General features: G+C 34.8%; 1 protein-coding gene across 1 annotated transcript; it reads left to right on the forward strand.

Moving 5' to 3' along the window:
• Nucleotides 1-223: 223 nt before the first annotated feature.
• Nucleotides 224-18485, forward strand: LOC138414088 (uncharacterized). Its single transcript, XM_069540706.1, is given in 4 exon segments — nucleotides 224-939; nucleotides 11786-12046; nucleotides 12048-12409; nucleotides 18277-18485. Coding segments are annotated over 4 exon segments (1548 nt in total).
• Nucleotides 18486-20397: the final 1912 nt, after the last annotated feature.

The raw sequence follows: 20397 nt of genomic DNA on the forward strand, positions 1-20397 counted from the left end.
CAGGTTGAGAGACAAGACACATGATACCCCTAAATCTCCAATTATCACAAAACTATGATTATAGAGCTACCATGACTAATATCATTTTGTAGAGAGAAGGCTCTTAAGAGTATCAGTGGTTTGAATCAAAACTTAGAAATAATCTGTCTCTCCTTTTTTGCTTAACAAGCAGAGAAATTCATTTGTGCCACACCTCATTGAATCTTCTACATCAAGCGACATCATGTTGAAGAAGAACATTCTGCTGTTGGCTCTTCAGATAAGTCTCTTAGGAACCACTCTTGGTGGGAATGTTTTGATTTGGCCAATAGAAGGTAGTCATTGGCTAAATGTTAAGACAATTATAGATGAGCTAATTAAAAAAGAGCATAATGTGACTGTCTTAGTTGCTTCTGGTGCACTTTTCATCACACCGACCTCTAACCCATCTCTGATATTTGAAATATCTAAAGTGCCCTTTGGCAAAGAAAGAATAGAAGGATTGATCAAGGACTTTGTTTTGACATGGATGGAAAATAGACCATCTCCTTTAACCATTTGGAGATTCTATCAGGAGATGGCCAAAGTCATCAAGGACTTCCATATGGTGGCTAGAGAAGTCTGTGATGGTGTTCTCAAAAACCAAAATCTAAAGGAAAAGCTGAAGAAAAGCAAATTTGAGGTCTTGGTATCAGATCCAGTATTTCCTTGTGGTGATATAATAGCTTTAAAACTGGGAATTCCATTTATATACTCTTTGAGGTTTTCTCCAGCCTCAACAGTGGAAAAACACTGCGGGAAGGTACCATACCCTCTTTCCTATGTTCCTGCTATTTTATCAGAACTTACTGACCAGATGTCTTTCACCGACAGAATAAGAAATTTCATTTCCTACCATCTACAGGACTACATGTTTAATATGCTTTGGAAATCATGGGATTCCTACTATAGTAAATCTTTGGGTATGTTACATTTTTTATTATTTAAGTTTGAACAAACAGAGCTTTGTATCACTTCTTCTCTATTTCCCTATGGCTATTCTTCTTCAATCCTACATATTGATTACTGTCTATTACTATCATTTGACAGCAGGAAAGAACATAAAAGACACTATGATTTGCAGCTACAGTGTGTTGTTTTCTAATTTTATGGACTTGAAGGTACCAAATAAGTTCTTTTATGGATAACATTCTGGTGACAAATACCTAAGTTTAAAAATAGGACTAAATTCTCATTTAGATATTGCACTGAAAATAGAAATTGCCTAGAAACTTCAGTGGGGTATGCAAAAAGCTGGAAGAAATTAAGCTGTCTACAAGCCCATTATTGTAAACATTTGTGCGTGTGTATTTAAAAACATACATGTTTATGGAAAATGTTTGATTATTGCACATAGATTTCTTACTGTTTACTAGGCTCTCCCTTAGATAGAGAGGTTACAACAAAGACTGAGACCAAGTTCTTGGATTCAAGGATTTCACAGTCAAGCAGAAGAGATGTCAGACATGAAAAGGAATACTTACAGTATGAATGAGGTGAGTAATGGAAATATGTATAAAGGACAGAGATAGTATAAAGGAGACAGGCAGTATGTGACGAGAGAGAGTGGTATTCTGAAAAACTTCAGAGTTGAGGTGTTGCACCTCAAAAGGAAATTTTTAAACAGTGAATATAAATTTTCCTGCAAATTAAGTGTGGGGAAGGAAACAGTGTGCCCAATATTGTGGAGTCTTAAAATAGCATGTGTGTGCTGTGTATTACTGATGATTCAGTATTTATGAAGGTCAAATTGATTTGCATTTCTTGGATGATTAGTGTTGTTGAACACATTTTCATGTATCTGTTGGCCATCTGTATGTCTTTGGAAAAATGTCATTTCAGATCCTCTGCCCATTTTCAGTCATATTGTTTGTATTTTTGCTACTAAGTTGTATAAGTTTTCATATATTTTGGATATTAGCCCCTTATCAGATATATGATTTGCAGATATTTTCTCCCATATGATAGGTTGTCTTTTTATTTTGTTGATAGTTTCCTTTTTTGTGCAGAAGCTTTTAAGTTTGAGGTAGTCCTACTTGTTTATTTTTTCTTTTGTTGCTTTTGCTTTTGGTAGTAAATCCAAAAAACATCATCAAGACCTATGTCAAGGAGCTTAGCACCTATATTTTCTTCTAGGAGTTTTGTGGTTTCAGTTCAAACCACAAAAGTCTTTAAACCATTTCAAGTTAATTTTTGTACATGATGTAAGATAGGGGTCCAGTTTCATTGTTTCACATGTGGTTGTGCAGTTTTTCCAACATGATTTATTGAAGAGTCTGTCTTCTCCACTGTATATTCTTGGCTCCTTTGTTATAAATTAATTGACAGTATATGAGTGCGTTTATGGGTGAGGAGTATGAAGAGGGATGTAAGTTACAACTGGCTGATCATATTCTCTGGATATATTAAATAGTTGCTCCCAAACTCAAAAACAGATATTTATCTCCTGGAATCCAAACAAAAGTCTACCTGTTCTGATTCTTAGAGAGAATAAGCTCAGCTACTATGACAATCGTGAACTACCCTACGAAGATAAAAGTGAATGGTCAACATCATAGGGCTAAAACTGGACCTTAAAAATTAAGAAAGAGGACAAAGAAATGGCAATTTTATAAGGTAACAAAGCTGTCAAGATTTTGAAAACTCTTTAATCTCCTCATGCATGTAGTAAACTAACAGTGACATCTGAACATGTGCAGAATCTCAGTTAATGAACTAGAGGAATGTACATGGAGAGTTCCTTGGTCACAGTATGTGTCTACATTTTCATCTCATCACTTATGTTTTTATCAACTACTTGTTCTCAACTTGAGATAATAATTATCAGGATTATGATGTTCTTTATTTATATTGGTGAAATTATCCCTAGATAAACCTTCTCCATGCTGGCAATCTCAAAATCACATGTTTCATTGTATTTTGCTTGTAAGTTAATACTGGTAATAAAACCACACTATTTTCCCATCTTAAGATATTAGAATAATATTTCTTAACAATTTTTTCATGGGAATGTAATGAAGATTTCTAGAAAGGTTCTTACTCTCTGATTTTGATAATCTCATGTTTCTAATCAAATTATACTCTTCCGACTTAGAATGGCTATTTAAACTTTGTTGTACTAAAACACAATATTCTTATTGATGTCCAGGGACTTGAGCACTCATATTCCAAAGGTCAGGTAAGAAATGAAAGTACTGACATGACAGAGTAATTTATTTTTTTGCAAGACTTTGTACATGTGGAATGATAAATGAGGATGATGAACGGAACTGACTTGGAAAAATAACTTATTTCCAATTTGTAATTTGAATTTACCTTTTAATTTAGCTTGACTGCTCTAATCAAAGTCATTGCAACAAATCCATATCTACTCAGTTCTCAAATTGTCACACCTGAGTAAATAAATAGAGGACAACTTTCTTTCTATAACATTATTTTTCTGCAGTGGTATGCTATAAGACCTCAGAGTGAGTCCATCTCTGCTAATTGCTAGGAATTGGATATTATCATGTGAAAATTACTTCTTTTATTTCAGGTAACAGGTATTTGGTTGAAACTCCTGGATATCATTATAGTAAGAGCAGGCAATATTTGTTGATAAGTGCTTCACATGTAATATATACCTTAATCCTTGCAATGAACTTGTGAAGAAAAATCTACTATCACAAATGAGAATATTGAGGCTTAGAAATAGTGAACATGTTAAAATCAAATCATATAGCTATTAGGTTGAGAGAATTTTCAAACAATTCTTTCTGACACCAAAGCGTCTAGAACAATTTTTCTCTCCTTTAAAATCTTCAGGTACAAATTCATCAATTATTCAGAATATTTTAGGTTTAAACTTTCTTGGGTACTTTTCTTCTTCCTTTCAATATATTTAGTTTTTACAATCTGCTATTCTATTTCTCACCTATTTAATTTGCTGAATTGAATTTAATTGGGCCATGTTATCACTAGGCACCTTGTTATTCCTTTAGGCATAGCAATTCTGTTGCCTGGGATAATTTGCCTGAGGATAGCTTTTTGGTCTTAAGAGAGCTTCACTTTAACTGAAAGTTAGAAACGGCTTCTGCAGATTTCAAATATATTTGTCTAAAGTTGATCCAGGTAAATTTTATTTTTGTTTATATTAACAACAAAAAAGCTGCCACCAAAATTGGGGAAACATTTAGGGAAATGATAATGTAGCATTTTAATCCCAGTAAAAATATTTATAATCCATAAATATTACCTCTTGCTACCAACAGTTTTACCTTGTGGCCACTATAAAAACAAATATTTTTTTGTGAGTAACTTTTACATATTAGATTTATATAAATATACAATGTATTTTTATATATGAATAATCTCTAAAAATGAATGCCATCTATAATAACAATAGATAATCATGCAAATATATTAAGTTCAATAGGAAAAACAGTAGACCTTCATAAAAGAAAAAAGCTTGACCATAGTATTCAGATCTTCACATGAACGAGGTACTCACTAAGCACAGGTAATTAATGTAAAATAAAGTGCTAGAAATTAGACATATTTGAGTGTGTATATCTGCACAGTGCTTGATTTCCAGTTGTCATTTTAAAAGAGAAAAAGTATATTGGGATATACTCTTCTTTTCCCTGAAGAGTAATACATTTTGGTTTGGAACATTCTTTTTCTTTCTTTTATTCTCTTCCTGTCTTTCCTTTGCTTCCCTCTCTCCTTCCTTCCTTTCTTCTTCTATTTCAAAATTTAAGTTAACCTTGATTGGTTAGAATTTTTCAAATCACCACTGGTAGCATTCCCTTTTACACAATTACCCATCAGCCAGATGATAGCCATAGGCGGCATGACAACAAAGATGGAAGTTGCTGTGGGACATGCACAATTCCCAGAAAGAGCTTTCACTCTTTTTTGCTCCCACTCAATGAAAGGGAATGAAGGTTTTAATCTTTGTAGGTATAATCTTGAGCTTTATATCTGTGTATTTCTTAAATCATTTTTGAACTTTGCAACTGCATATATTGTTAGTGATAGATCATTTGTGATGTGCCTGGAGACTGAGCATGACTGACACTTGTGGAGAAAATTGCAAGTGTTTGGGAACATCTGCACTGAAGCTCAGGTGCCCCAGGGGGCCATTGTCTGAGTAGTGGAAGAGGGGAGGTGGGTCCAAGTGATGAGATCTAGGTGATCTGATCTGGTTAAATTGATCATTTTAAAGTCAGATTCTCTCCCTACAATATCAAATATAGCTAACATTTATTGAGTGCAAATGCTATTCTGAAATTTACATGCATTGCTTCGTTTAGTACTCATAACTACAGAAAATAGGCACCGTCATTCTCCCCTAGTTTGTAATGAGGCTGAGTAACTTGCCTGAGGTTACAATCAAGGAAGTGGTGAAGGATTTAATGCCAGACCCAGGGCTAAAAAGAAAGCTTTAGACAATATTCAGTGTATACAGGATAAAACAAAGGGAAAAAAGGAAAGTTCACCTAAGTTTAAAATTTCAAATTAGATTTCTGTGCATTAATTTTATACCTGGCTACTTTACCAAATTCATTGATTAGCTCTAGTAGTTTTCTGGTAGAATTAATGCACAGAAATCTTTTGCATTCCTATACACTAAAGCTGAAAAATATGAAAGAGAAATTAAGGAAACACTCCCATTTACCATTGCAACAAAAATAACAAAATACCTAGGAATAAACATACCTCAGGAGACAAAAGACCTGTATGCAGAAAATTATAAGACACTGATAAAAGAAATTAAACATGATACAAACAGATGGAGACAAATACCATGTTCTTGGATTGGAAGAATCAGCATTGTGAAAATGATTATACTACTCAAAGCAATCTACAGTTTCAATGCAATCTCTACCAAACTTCCAATGGCACTTTTCACAGAACTAGAACCAAAAATTTCACAATTTGTATGGAAACACAAAAGACCTCCAATAGCCAAAGCAAACTTGAAAAAGAAAAATGGAGCTGGAGGAATCAGGCTCCCTGACTTCAGACTATACTACAAAGCTACAGTAATCAAGACAGTATGGTACTGGCCAAAAAAAAGAAATATAAATCAATGGAACAGAATAGAAAGCCCAGAGATAAACCCATGCACATATGGTCACCTTACCTTTGATAAAAGAGGCAATAATATACAATGGAGAAACGATAGCCTCTTCAATAAGTGGTACTGGGAAAACTGGGCAGCTACATGTAAAATAATGAAATTACAACACTCCCTAACACCATACACAAAAATAAACTCAAAATGGATTTAAGACCTAAATATAAGGCCAGACACTGTAAAACTCTTAGAGGAAAACATAGGCAGAACACTCTATGACATAAATCACAGCAAGATCCTTTTTGACCCACCTCCTAGAGAAATGGAAATAAAAACAAAAAAAAACAAATGGGACCTAGTGAAACTTAGAAACTTTTGCACAGCAAAAGAAACCATAAACAAGACCAAAATACAACCCTCAGAATGGGAGAAAATATTTGCAAATGAAGCATCTGACAAAGGATTAATCTCAAAATTTACAATCAGCCCATGCAGCTCAATATCAAAACAACAAAGAGCCCAATCCAAAAATGGGCAGAAGACCTGAATAGACATTTCTCCAAAGAAGATGTACAGATTGCCAGCAAACACATGAAAGAATGCTCAACATCTCTAATCACTAGAGAAATGCAAATTAAAGCTACAATGAGGTATCAACTCACCCTGTCCATCCTCAAAAAATCTACAAACAATAAATTCTGGAAAGGGTGTGGAGAAAAGGGAACCCTCTTGCACTGTTGGTGGGAATGTAAATTGATACAGCCACTATGGAGAACACTATGGAGGTTCCTTAAAAATTTTAAAATAAAACTACCATACAACCCATCAATTCCACTACGGGGCATATAACCTGAAAAAACGATAATTCAAAAAAAGTCATGTGCCACAATGTTCATTGAAGTTCTATTTACAATAGCCAGGACATGGAAGCAATCTAAGTGTCCATCGACAGATGAATGGATAAAGAAGATGTGGCACATATATACAATGGACTATTACTCAGCCATAGAAAGAAACAAACTGTGTTATTTCTAGTGAGGTGGATGGACCTAGAGTCTGTCATACAGAGTGAAGGAAGTCAGAAAGAGAAAACCAAGTACTGTATGCTAACACATACATATGGAATCTAAAAATATTTAAAATGGTTCTGAAGAACCTAGGGGAAGGACAGGAATGAAGAGCAGACATAGAGAATGGACTTGAGGACATGGGGAGGGGGAAGGGTAAGCTGGGACAAAGTGAGAGAGTGGCATGGACATATATACACTACCAAATGTAAAATAGATAGCTAGTGGGAAGGAGCTGCATAGCACAGGTAGATCAGTTCGGTGCTTTGTGTCCACCTAGAGGGATGGGATTGGGAGAGTGGGAGGGAGACACAAGAGGGAGGAGATATGGGGATATTTGTATATGTATAGCTGATTCACTTTGTTATACAGCAGAAACTAACACACCATTATAAAGCAATTATACTCCAAAAAAGTTGTTAAAAAAAAAAGAGACAATCCATCATATTAAAAATGTATAAATGAAGAAAATAAAAACAAATACAATTTCAAATGAATTAACTAAATGCCAATCAAGGAACTCAAATAAAATTGAAGTACTAACGTAAGGCTAAAACTTTAAAGTTACTAAAGAGTTGATTACTCAGGTCCCTAAAACAGTGTGAAGACTGGTTTGTAGGCTTTTGTGGCCTCTGGAGCCACCTCCAAATCTGAGTGACAATGAGAAATGATCAGCACAATTAAATCCTAGCATCCAGGGCAATGCACAGAAAGAGGAAAGCTTCAAGGCAGGGCATGTGTTTGGGGAAAAAATTTGTAAGAAAAACTCCTGTACAAAAGTGTTGTTTTAAACATTCTCAATTCAAATTAATAGCATTATACATTTTAAGATACTTTAACTCTAATTTAGTTTTATACAGATGACTAACATTCTCCAACAAAACCTCATTAAATCTTATTCTGAAAAAGTTATGTCTGTTTTATTATCCTTTGGAGTCCTCTCTTTCAAAATAGAGAATGAAAAGGAGCAATTGATTCTGAGGGGAACAAAATCTTCCACCCCAAAATGTGTCTCTTTGGCTTGAGGATTATCTGAGGCTGATTGCTTTTAAGAGACAAAGACTCAGGAAGTCTTTCTTTTTACCTTCCCTTTAACTGCCTGAAAGAATTTAGATACGAGGCCCTGTCCAGGAAGAGCCCTCTCACCAGAGAAATCTACAGAGAACAACACCTACTGTGGTAGGGAAACTCAACAGGGCCTGGAGACCAAAGTCCAATCTGTGTCTCATTGTCTCTATGGCACAGCAAATATTCATTTACCAAATATTTGTTTTTCCATCTCTATGTGAATTGCCTTCCTCCACTGTAAAGCCCCAAACACTTACCCCGTTCTCCTTCCCTCAGGTGGCATATAGGCCTCAGTTGCCTAACTTGTTCTTGGGCCTCATAGTCTTGAGGAGACCCTGCATGTCACTAAATTTGGTTTTTCTCCTGTTCATCTGTGTCACATCGATTTAATTTTTAGATGAGCCAAAATAACCTAGAAAAGGTAGAGGGAAAGTTTTTTTCCTCTCCAACAATTCAAAGTACAAGAACAATATCATAATTGGTGCAAATTTTCTATGACTAATCTATTTTTCACTCATGGTACTTATGTATTGTTTCACAGGCATATGTTTTTAAAATTATTTTCTGAGCTCTTTAGTTATGTTTAAGATGTCATCATCAAATATTCACCATTGTGAAATGTAATATTTTCTAATTTTTACTGTTATAAAATATATCTCAACTATTCAATTTAAAAAGTAGATTATAGAAGAAGGAACATTGGACTGGGAACCAGAATACTTATGCATTTCCAGCATTGTGACTTTCAGATTATTTAAACCTCTCTTAGTCTATTTTCTTACATACAAAATGATGGAGATGGGCAAACTGGACTTATGTTGGCTATAGAATGACAATCCCACATGCTATTACTGAAACCGTATTCAGAAGAGCTATAAGTGAACTCATAAAGCAAACAAATATGTGATTGTTTTAAATTACAGAACTTCATTATTTCATGAAATTATGCATATTTAGCATATTATTTTTTCACTGATGGAATTTTAAATCTAAGCTTATACTGCATATGTCCCCAAACATAATTTATTTTTTAATCTCTTCATCATTTTTGAATTTGCAAATTATGAAGCATTTCAGGTATACAGGAAACCATAGAATAAATGGAACAGAACTCTACATTGATGGTAGTGAGATTAAACATTTTAACATCCAAGAATAATTTTAAAACAAAAATAATATATATATATAATCAGCTACTAATTAATTCTATTATCTCTTATTGTCTTTATTAAATTATATAATTTTATTATTGTCCTGAAAAGACCACCTAACAGTGGAAAGTTAACTCCTTGAACGCTTGAATTTTTTTTTAAATGCAGGGTAATTTAGGGCTGCCTACCTGCATTTGATTCTTGGGTATATTTTGATAAGCTTTTAAATGTTATCATAGCTGTTGCTAGTGAGTAATGGCTAATTAATTATTATACTTACAAGGACTTCAATAACTGAACAAATCTCAGTATTTTATAAATGAACTTTCAGTTATCCTTTATATGTCGTTGTGTTTTGTCTCCTTTTTATAATAAGGTCATGACAGCAACAGATTTCTTTATGAAGCTATTTTAAATTCTCTTCACTAGGCCTTTTTTTTTTTTTTTTTTTTTTTTTTTTTTTTGTGGTACGCGGGCCTCTCACTGTTGTGGCCTCTCCCGTTGCGGAGCACAGGCTCCGGACGCGCAGGCTCAGCGGCCATGGCTTTCGGGCCCAGACGCTCCGCGGCATGTGGGATCTTCCCAGACCGGGGCACGAACCCGTGTCCCCTGCATTGGCAGGCAGACTCTCAACCACTGCGCCACTAGGGAAGCCCTCACTAGGCCATTTTAATGGCCATCAAGATTAGTCATACTCTTCTCCTGCTGTTTTGTTTCAAAATGTAATTAATTTTAAAATTACTGCCCCTATAACCAAATTGAGGCTAGCTCTTGAAAGGACACAAATACAATCATTCTAAAAGCATAACTTCTCTCTCTTCTCTTTCCCTTTCTCTGCCTTCCTGGTCCTTTTGTTCCTTAAGGTCCTGAAATGACAATTCAAGGGCAAAAGATCATAAAGAGAAAACCCAGCACTTAATTTCCAATCTCAGTTCCCGGTTTCTATCCTTTTAGTCACTTTATTTGTTCTTATTTTCTCTTTTTAATGGCAGCTTTCAAAGATTTTAACTTTTAAAATAGCACCAGTATATATTTGCCCTTGTTCAGTTTGGCATTCACTAAGAACCTCAACATGTATCATTACATCCATGTCTAGCCAGTAATTCTGTAGCTAACCCACTGATTTACTGGTCAATCTTTAGGCAAATTTATTAAACTGCTAACATTACTAAACTCTTGCTCTGAACCAAGCAGTCTGCAAAGCAGCTTTGCAGATATTATTGCTAATTTACAACTTAATATAACAAATTAGCATCATCTCTCATTTACACATGAGAAAACTAAGGCTGAGAGGATCTAGGTAATTCATCAGGGTCACAAATCTTGTTAAAGGTCAGTTTTTGAATCCGGGGCTCTTGAAATCTAGAGTTCACCTAATTTAAGCTACTAAACAGCTCTGAGTAAAAAGCGTATGTTTTCTCAGCGTGCTGGTTGCTATCTCCTTGATTGTGTATAAAGATATCATAGGGAAGAAAATTAAAATTTCCCTGTAACAAGGAGACAGTGATCAATTTGCTTTATCAGAGAAGAAAACAGTCCTCTTTCAAATGTGTAGTAATTAACTCTATTACCCAATTAATCTAAAACTTCTTGAAGTGTTTGAGCAAACATCCTCTAAGGGAAGCTTGTTTTTAATATTTTCCTAAATATGAGCCATGGGGAAATGATAATAATGCTGGTCACTGGGCATTGCCAAAGTTCCTGAAACTTAACAAAGATGAGACATGACATTGTAAAAAGCCAGAAATGAGTGAAATAGTGTTATGATTGTTGTCCCAATTGTACTACTCTGTCAAATATGCTTCTGGATATGCAATTCAACATTAGTTTCATTATCCATGAAATGGAGTAAATCACTTCTGCTAAACAAGATTATGAAAAGGATTGAGTCAGACAATGCATGTAGAAATGCCTTATAATAAAGATATCCAGCTTGAAAGTTCTGCAAGTTGAGGCAAAGTGACTTTAGTAGTGAGAAATATTATTTTTCATTTAACAATTTGGGGAAAGGTATACTAAATTGAAGGCACATTTTATAAATTATGGTTATTTTCACAGAGAACACAGATATCAGGCTTATAACCTGCCTGCTTCTTTTTCTTTAAAATAGGGCCAGATTTCATTTCTTTTGTTGGACTAATCATATTAATATATTCAAGAATTTGAGTTATATTGTTTTCCTTTTAGTCTATAGATCAATTGACTTATGAATGAGTGTAGCCATCGCATTAAATATTATTTTGTTTGAAAAAATAACCTACCTAAATATACTTTGAAAGTTTCTTTTCGTCTTAAAAGATCTGTAGTAGGATGGTTTCCATAATGGATATCACCATGCCTAAGAAGTTTTCCCATCTTCTGATTTTTAATTTGACTCCGATTGAAATTGTTCTAAGTGGGAATGTGCTAATTTAGCCAACGGATGGTAGCCATCGGTTAAACATTAAGATCATTTTGGAAGAGTTGAATCAAAGAAATCACAATGTGACTGTACAGGCTTCATCAGCGACTCTATTTGTCAACTCCAATGATGATTCTCTTATGAATTTTGAGGTGATATCTGTTTCCTACAAGAAAAGCAACATCGGCTCCTTAATTGAACATCTGATAATGCTGTGGATAGATCATAGACTGACTCCTCTCATGCTCTGGACTTTTTACAAAGAACTAGGAAAACTACTACCTACAGATTAATATACAAATCTGTGATTGAGTATTAAAGAACCCCAAGTTAATGGCAAGACTTCAGAAAGGAGGCTTTGATGTGCTGCTAGCCGACCCAGTAACAATCTGTGGAGACCTGGTTGCTCTGAAATCAGGAATTCCATTTATGTACACGTTGAAGTTCTCTCCAGCCTCAGCAGTAGAGAGACACTGTGGAAAAATCCCAGCACCTGCCTCCTATGTACCTGCAGCACTTTCAGAGCTCACTGACCAGATGACCTTTGGCGAAAGGGTTAAAAATACCATATCTTATCCACTGCAAGATTATATATTTCAGTCCTACTGGGGACAATGGAATTCATACTATAGCAAAATCCTAGGTAAGTCTCTAAAATATTATCTTACTATTGATTCTAGATATCTTATTTATTGTTAATACAGCAGAAGGTTTCCATACCACCGCCTATGCCAAGCTGAAGTAAATACACTTATTATGCCTTTGTACACATCCTTGAACATTATTTCTGGATAAATTCCTAGAAAATAGAGTGGTGGTATTAATACGTATGTTGTTGTCTCAAAGCAAATAATGTTGTGCTTATTTAGGTAATAGCTTTTCAATGTGTAAATCAATCTTCAAATATAAATGAAAATACCTTTACTAGGATGAATTATGACACTGCTAAAAAATACCTTGACACACATTTTGAAGTGATACCTGATTTACTTTCCCTCTTCATTCTTCATTTTTTCTTTGTCTGAGGAAGCTTTAAAAAGCCTAGGGGAAAAAAAAAAAAAAAAGCCTAGGGTTAGGCATTGGAAACTTGAATTTATACTCTGCTCTGCCTCTCACTATCTCTCCATCCTTAGGTTCCCCTGGGTGCTTGCGGCAGCACTGCCTCCAACTTAATTGCTCAGGGACCTTTGGCAAACCTCAAGGTTCCTTGTCTCACAGATTCCTTTATGAGCATCAAACAAAATAAAACAAACTGTCAAGGCCAGTTCTGGTTCATTGTATATATTATTTCTTTTTCTCATCTTCATGGGTCTTCCTTTCTTTATTTTTCTGTTTTCTTTTCTAATTAATGCTTTTTTCTCTAGGTCTCTTAGTAGTAGCAGGGATACTAATTAAAAGCAAAAATTAATAGTTGATGTTACCAATGGTACTTTCTTATAAAGGTAATATGCAAAATACTATTCTTTCACTCACCTTTTGACTTTTCTCTGTCCCTCCCTTTATTTCTTTTCTTCCTTCTTCCATCTCTCCCTAACTCCCTTCATTTATTTTACTTTCTTCTTTCCCTCTTCCTTCCTTCCCTCCTCTTTTCCTCCCTCCCTTCTTCCTTCCTTCCTTCCTTTCATCCATCTCGCTTTCTTTGTGTAGAAAAGTTACCAAATACCAGCCCAGTACCTACCTCTTTTCTAGGTACTGGGAATACAACAGTTAGCAAAACAGATCAAAATCTCTACCCTTATGGAGCTCACACTAGTAAAAGGAGACAGTCAACAAATAAAATGAATCTATAAAATATACAGGGTGTTAGACTGTGATATATGCTATGTAGTAAAACACGAAGACTAGACAGTTCTGCAAGTAGTGTTATACTTTTAAATAGGGTGGCAAAGGAAGGTCTGAACTGAAAGGATGACACTCAGACAAAGACCTCAGAGCAGTGAGAATGAGAACCAGTAGGATCCCTGGAGAAAAAGCATTTCTGGCATAGGTAAAAACAAGTGCAAAAACCCATGGCAGGCCATAGATGCAGGACTTACATAAGGATTTACAATAAAGATTTAATGTATCTTGACCTTAAATCTTACTTTTCACAAGTAGAATCTGTAAAATTTTTTTCTTTCCTTGATTTTGGAATACTCTATCCTGTTTTCCACCACTTTTAAACTTCTTTGTGGAATTAGTCTAGAAGAAAGATATTGAACATATCATACACATATAAATAAAACATATGCAAGGTAATTAAATTTTGCATATACTTTTGTAGATATGGTAGAATTTTGAAAGTAAAATTCTGTGTATTTATATCTTTTATAATGTAACATAACTATATTTTCTTTTTTTCTGGGTTCCAAATTTCATATGCTTCAGAAACATATTTCACTTTAAATTTAGGTGTTATTCACATGATTATTTCCCAAGACATTTGAAATGTGTGCTATAATAGTTATCACTGCGCATATATGTATCACATACCAACAACTACTGTGGGCTTTGAATAAGGTAACTGTCTATAAATAAGGAGATGTAAAAAGTAAAATGGTGAAGGGCCTTGCAAAGCACAGGAGATTCTGGGTTCAAGTTCACACATTTGCTAAATGTGTGATCTCAGGCAGGTAAACTCGAGTCACAGCACATCCTTCTCTTTAAAATGGGGAAATTATTTCACAGTACTCTTTAGGATGATCATATGACACTTTATGGATGGAAATGTTATGTCAATTATGAAGGTTTATACTTATGCTGAATATTATTTACACCAAACTACACAAGAACTCTGTAATGACAATGCCCTAATTATACTATCATGGGGCTATGTACATAGAAAGTAGTCAGTAAATATTTGTAGAAAATAAACGGCCTCTGGGATATACTAAATCTCCCTTCTCAAAGGAAACCATGACAAATTATATAACGTGTGAAAAAGCCTTTGTGAAACAGAATGTTCCCAACTTCTCATTTGCACAATATACTAATCTAGCTTCAGAAATCCCACATATTAAGAAATTAAATATTTTATTTACTTAAATCCTTTACGCTCTTCATGTTACTAAATGTTGTTGAACAACAAATAACTACCTTGAATATTTTATTTCAAATCAAGCTATATTTCCAAGAAGAACTGGTAAAATCTAATTTGTCTTTTGTTTTCAATTACATTCTTAAAGTATTAGAGACGCCTGTTAACTGTAAACTGACACTGATATAGGGCAGGTACCTTATATTTGATATTATCTTTGAATACGAGATTTCATAATGTCAAATTTCTGAGAAGTTTCCATTTCAATGACTGTTCTTCAGTTCTGTGAGAAAAATAGACTAGAAAAATAGCATGCTTAAATGTGGTTAGAAAACAAACAAAAACCCTCAAAAATCTATTTTGAAAGAAATAGAAGTAAGTAACAAGGAAATATCTAACTGCATTGGTTAAAAATTCTGTTTTATTTATCAGTGAAGAAATATTTTGTGAATGAAGTAAATTAAAATGATCATCAATTCAATTTTGAATATGTTTCTAACACCTAATGGAACAGGCATATCTGGGAATATGCCGATATTGTTATTCATATTAAGGAGTGAAACTATTAATAAATCTTGCCCTGGCTAATTGTTCTGCAAGGCAGCATCCAGTTGCACTGAGCCTGATCTCTCCCCCAACCTCAGAGAAATTTGCTGTACATATAGTACATAGGTAGTTCTCATGTGGGAAGGATTTGAGACTAGCCTTTGCTACAACTATAGGAAGGCCAAGGACTTGAATGTTGTAATGAAAATAGTTAAACTGGTAAAGAAACTGAATAGTCCCGTTTTGCCTGTGTCTTTTGGTTTCCTGATCTGTCTCCATTTTTCCCAGCACACTGCAGACAGGAGAGAGGAAAGCTCAGTACTCATCTATGTAACACTCAACCAGTGTAGCCTGCTTTTACCTCTAAGTACCATGTGGGTTCCATGTTGGTCCCTCTTTCCCTGCTGCTAAATTTTAGATGGATTCCCTAGAACTAACCCTACCTTTTCCCAGATGATTAAAATAAATTAATTAATTAAATAAATAAGCCTCATAACATTTCCCATCTACCCCACTTGACTGAAACTGGGCTAGGTTACTCACTACATTTTTTACATTTGGTTTCTGGCTCCCTTTCTGGGCCCAATATTTTTTAATTTGTTTTTCTGTAACTCACTCCCATTCTAATCCTCACTGCCAACATCTCATCCTTTCCCTGGAAAAGGTGGATCTCTGTTACTCTGCTCTCACGTAGGCTTTTATTTATTTATTTTGCGGTACGCGGGCCTCTCACTGTTCTGGCCTCTCCCATTGCGGAGCACAGGCTCCGGACACGCAGGCTCAGCGGCCATGGCTCATGGGCCCAGGCGCTCCGCGACATGTGGAGTCTTCCCGGACCGGGACACGAACCCGTTTCCCCTGCATCGGCAGGCGGACTCTCAACCACTGTGCCACCAGGGAAGCCCTCACGTTGGCTTTTAATTCCTTCTCACATACGGTTTTCCTGTGGCCATTGCTGTGAGATTTTAAAAATTCTCTGTAACCTTTCTTTGGAGGTAAAACATAAATCATAAATTGTACAGCTCATTGCAGTTTCGCAATATAAAGCCACCGATGCAACCAGCACCCAAGCCAGTATGCAAAACATTATTATACCCATAACGTCTTACCCCTCCTCGCATCAGTCCCTACAACTCCCATCTAAGGGTAATGACTTTCTTGACCTCGAACACCACAGATTAAATTTGCCTGATTTTAAACTGTATAACTGAACCACACATTATGACTCTTTTGTATTTTGCTCCTTTTATTTAACATCATGTTTTTTTGTCCAAGTCGTTGTACGTATAGTATGTTCATTCTCAAATCTGTCTATTGAATTAATATACATTTTACTTATCTATTCTACTGTTGACGGTCATGTAGGCTATCTTGGTTTTGGCTATGTATGATAAACATTGCTATGAACATTCTTGCACATGTCTTTTGGTGAATACATGTATGTCATAGTATGGGGTATATACATAAGAGTGGAATTGCTAAGTCATAGGTTATGCATCTGTTTAGGTTTAGAAGATACTGCTGAAGTCTAGATTCTCAAGCACTTGTACGGATTGATAATCTCATCAGCCATTTACTAGGATTCCGATTGTTCTCCATTGTTTTTTTTCTTTTCATTTTCATCTCACTGGGCATTTTCTTTTTTTCATTTATTTTAATTGTAACCATATTGTTGATGTGCTCATTATTATTTTTTTATTAATGGTTAATTTGCATGTTGTTTTTCAAAAAGTACATAAAGCATACAGTGCTTTGTTTTATCAGATGTATATACCTTTGTAACCAACACGTCAATCTCTAAGATCCCTTTCTAACATGGCAGCTCTCCAGAACTTTTTAGACACTTATCAGACTGAATAACTCCTACCATTTAGTTCAGTTTTCTTATTTACTTCCATTTTTCTTTTTTTATTGAACTATAATTGATTTACAATATTATAACATATTTGTTTCAGGTGTATGACATAGTGATTCAATATTTTTATAGATGATACCCCATTTAAAGTTGTAAAACACTGGCTATATTCTCTGTGCTGTACAATATATCCTTATTGCTTATTTATTTTACATATAGTAGTTTGTATCTCTTAATCCCACTTCCACCTCCCCACTGGTAACCACTGGTTTATTCTCTATATCTGTGAGTCTGTTTCTGATTTGTTATGTACATTCATTTGTTTTATTTTTTAGATTTCAAATATAAGTGATAACTTAGAGCATTTGTCTTTCTCTGTCCGACTTATTTTACTAAGCATAATATCCTCTAGGTCCATCCACATTGTTGCAAATGGCAGATTTCACTCTTTTTTATGGCTGAGAAATATTCCATTGTGTGTATTATGTATATATATATATATATATATATATATATATATACACACACACATCACATCTTCTTTATCCATTCTTCTGTTGGTGAACACTTAGATTACTTCCATAACTTGGTTATTGTAAATAATGCTGCTATGAACATTGGGGTGCATATATCTTTTTGAATTAGTGTTTTTGTTTTCTTTGGACTTCCATTTTTCTTTTTTGACCTTTTTAATACACCCTATAATCATTTTAACTGTAAAAGTAACATCATTACATTATCACTCATGTTCAACTTGTGATCCATCAAGCATCTCTGGTCTAATTTTCTATTCAGTGATTTGGCAGCAATTGCCCTTCCTAGATGTACCAAGTGTACATCTAAATGTGAGTGGACTAGAATACCTAGAGAAGGTGTAACCAAGGGAACAGCAGAGGTGATGCTTGTAATCCCAGCAACTCAGCCCCAGAGAACATGGTTACAGCAGGGAAGGCAGTGCACACAACTCAGGCCTCCTGGCTGCAATGGTGCTCGCAGCCACAGGTAACCGGGCAGCAGTGGGAGCAATGTCTATGACTCTGTCCTTCTAACCATGGAGACACCCACAACTCCAGGCCCTTGCCCCTGCCTCCAGTGGTAGTGCCTGTGAACCCAATAACTCCGAACACTGCAGAGGAACCTGTGACCCCCACTTCCCTCCATCTTTCCCCACCCCCTGTGGAGAACAAGCCTATGCGTGACTCAGGAGATGGCAGACAGAGCAGAAGCACCCACTATCCTGGAGCCTCAGGCAGCAATGCCAGTGACATCAGCAGCAGCAAGGCACCAAGGACTCCAAAGTAGTGACAATGCCAGCACTAGGCAACACCCATGACAGAGTTAGCAGAGGGTGGAAATTGCCTACTCTCAAATATTACCAGTCAGCGCAGGTAAGAGAAACGAGAAACCTTTGCTATAGTGCCACGTACTGGAAAACAATAGAAAGACATTAACTACTTCGAATGTGCCAGCAGAGGAACAACTCATCAAGCTCTATGAAGATCCACAGTAACATTGTACCACAAAAAGAAAATGACAGTTGTCCAGAAACCAATCTTAAAATCACTGAATATCACAATCTGATAGAGAATTCAAAATAGCTATCATGAAGAAACCCCAACAAGCTACAAGAGAACTCCAAAAGTCAATTCAATGAGCTCAGGAATAAAATTAATGAATTAATTAACAAAAAAATAATTTACCAAGGAGATTTAAACTCTTAAAAGAATCAAACAGAAATTCTGGAGCTGAAGAACTCAAAACACTGGAGGTACCACACTCCCTGATTTCAAACTATAAAAAGCCATAATAATCAAGACAGCATGGAATTGACTGAAAAACAGATACATAAATCAACGGAACAGAATTGAGAGGCCAGAAATAAACCCACACATATATGGAGAATTAATTTACGACAAAGGAGCAAAGAACATACAATCTAGAAAGGATTCTCTCTTCAATAAATGGGTACAGGAAAAACATTTTACAGAGAAATTTACATTGCAATATTGAATTACACTTTGTTTTATTGAATTATCCATAATGTTTTATTATTCTCACTGTTTTTTTAATTCCAAAATTATCAATATTATATATATGTGTGTGTGTCTATTCGATATTGATGTTGTAGATATTGTTTAAAGTTGAACATATGCATCTATCTATATAAAGTGGTATTATATATTATATAATATTATATATAGTGTATATTATAAGAGATATCAACTTTTTTTCAGTTTATCAAAGCATTTTTATTAATTTTTTCTTTTACTTTTTAAAAAATTTATTGAGGTATAGTTAATTTACAAAATTATATAGGTTTCAAGTGTACAACATAGCAATTCACAATTTTTAAAGCTTATACTCAATTTATAGTTATTATAAAATATTAGCTATATTTTCTGTGCTGTACAATATATCCTTGTAGCTTAGTTATTTTATACATAGTAGATTGTATCTCTTAATCCCCTACCCCATCTTGCCACTCCTCCCTTCCCTCTCCCTAAAAAGAATTTTATTTTTAACAGTCTGCACTGACTCCCTGAGCATTAATATGGAAGTTGGCTTATCAAATGATGAACTCAATCTTCCAATTCAATGTAGGAACTGCTCATATTTAAACAATAAGTGGACCAGTTCTTTTTGGCCCTGTTAAAGCTAAACGTTATACCTGAAGGACCAGGAGATTCATAATTCTTTGCATAGGGAGTCAAAGTTGAGCTAATTCTTTTTTTTTTTTTTCATAAGATGACATTTATTACTGTCAGTAAAATATAACACTAAAGACACTAAGTACAAAATAGGTTAAATATGTCACCTCCCCACACAATTAAGAGCTGATCCCCAAGATCCAAGTGGACGATAGCTCTGAGGAAGCAGAAGGGCCATTCATTCTGCAAGAACCAAACTAGACATATCAACTTAAAAACATTACATATGTATAATATATATGTTTGTGTATGCAATATTATACTATGGATATGTTCAAGTTTGTAAAACATTACATATGCAGAACATCTCTCTATACATTATATATAATATTAAATATATATATATATATATATATATATATGTATAAGTTGAAAGTTTGTCTCCCCAGGTGCAGAGCTGTAACTTGGCAGTGGCTATATGTTTCTTTGAATTTCAATATAGATAACTATAGCATTTGAAAGTTATGGCAGTTTTATTTTCTTTTTTTTTCCCCTAGTGCATCCTT

The sequence above is a fragment of the Delphinus delphis genome, chromosome 5 (assembly GCF_949987515.2).
Source record: "Delphinus delphis chromosome 5, mDelDel1.2, whole genome shotgun sequence".
Lineage (NCBI taxonomy): Eukaryota > Metazoa > Chordata > Mammalia > Artiodactyla > Delphinidae > Delphinus > Delphinus delphis.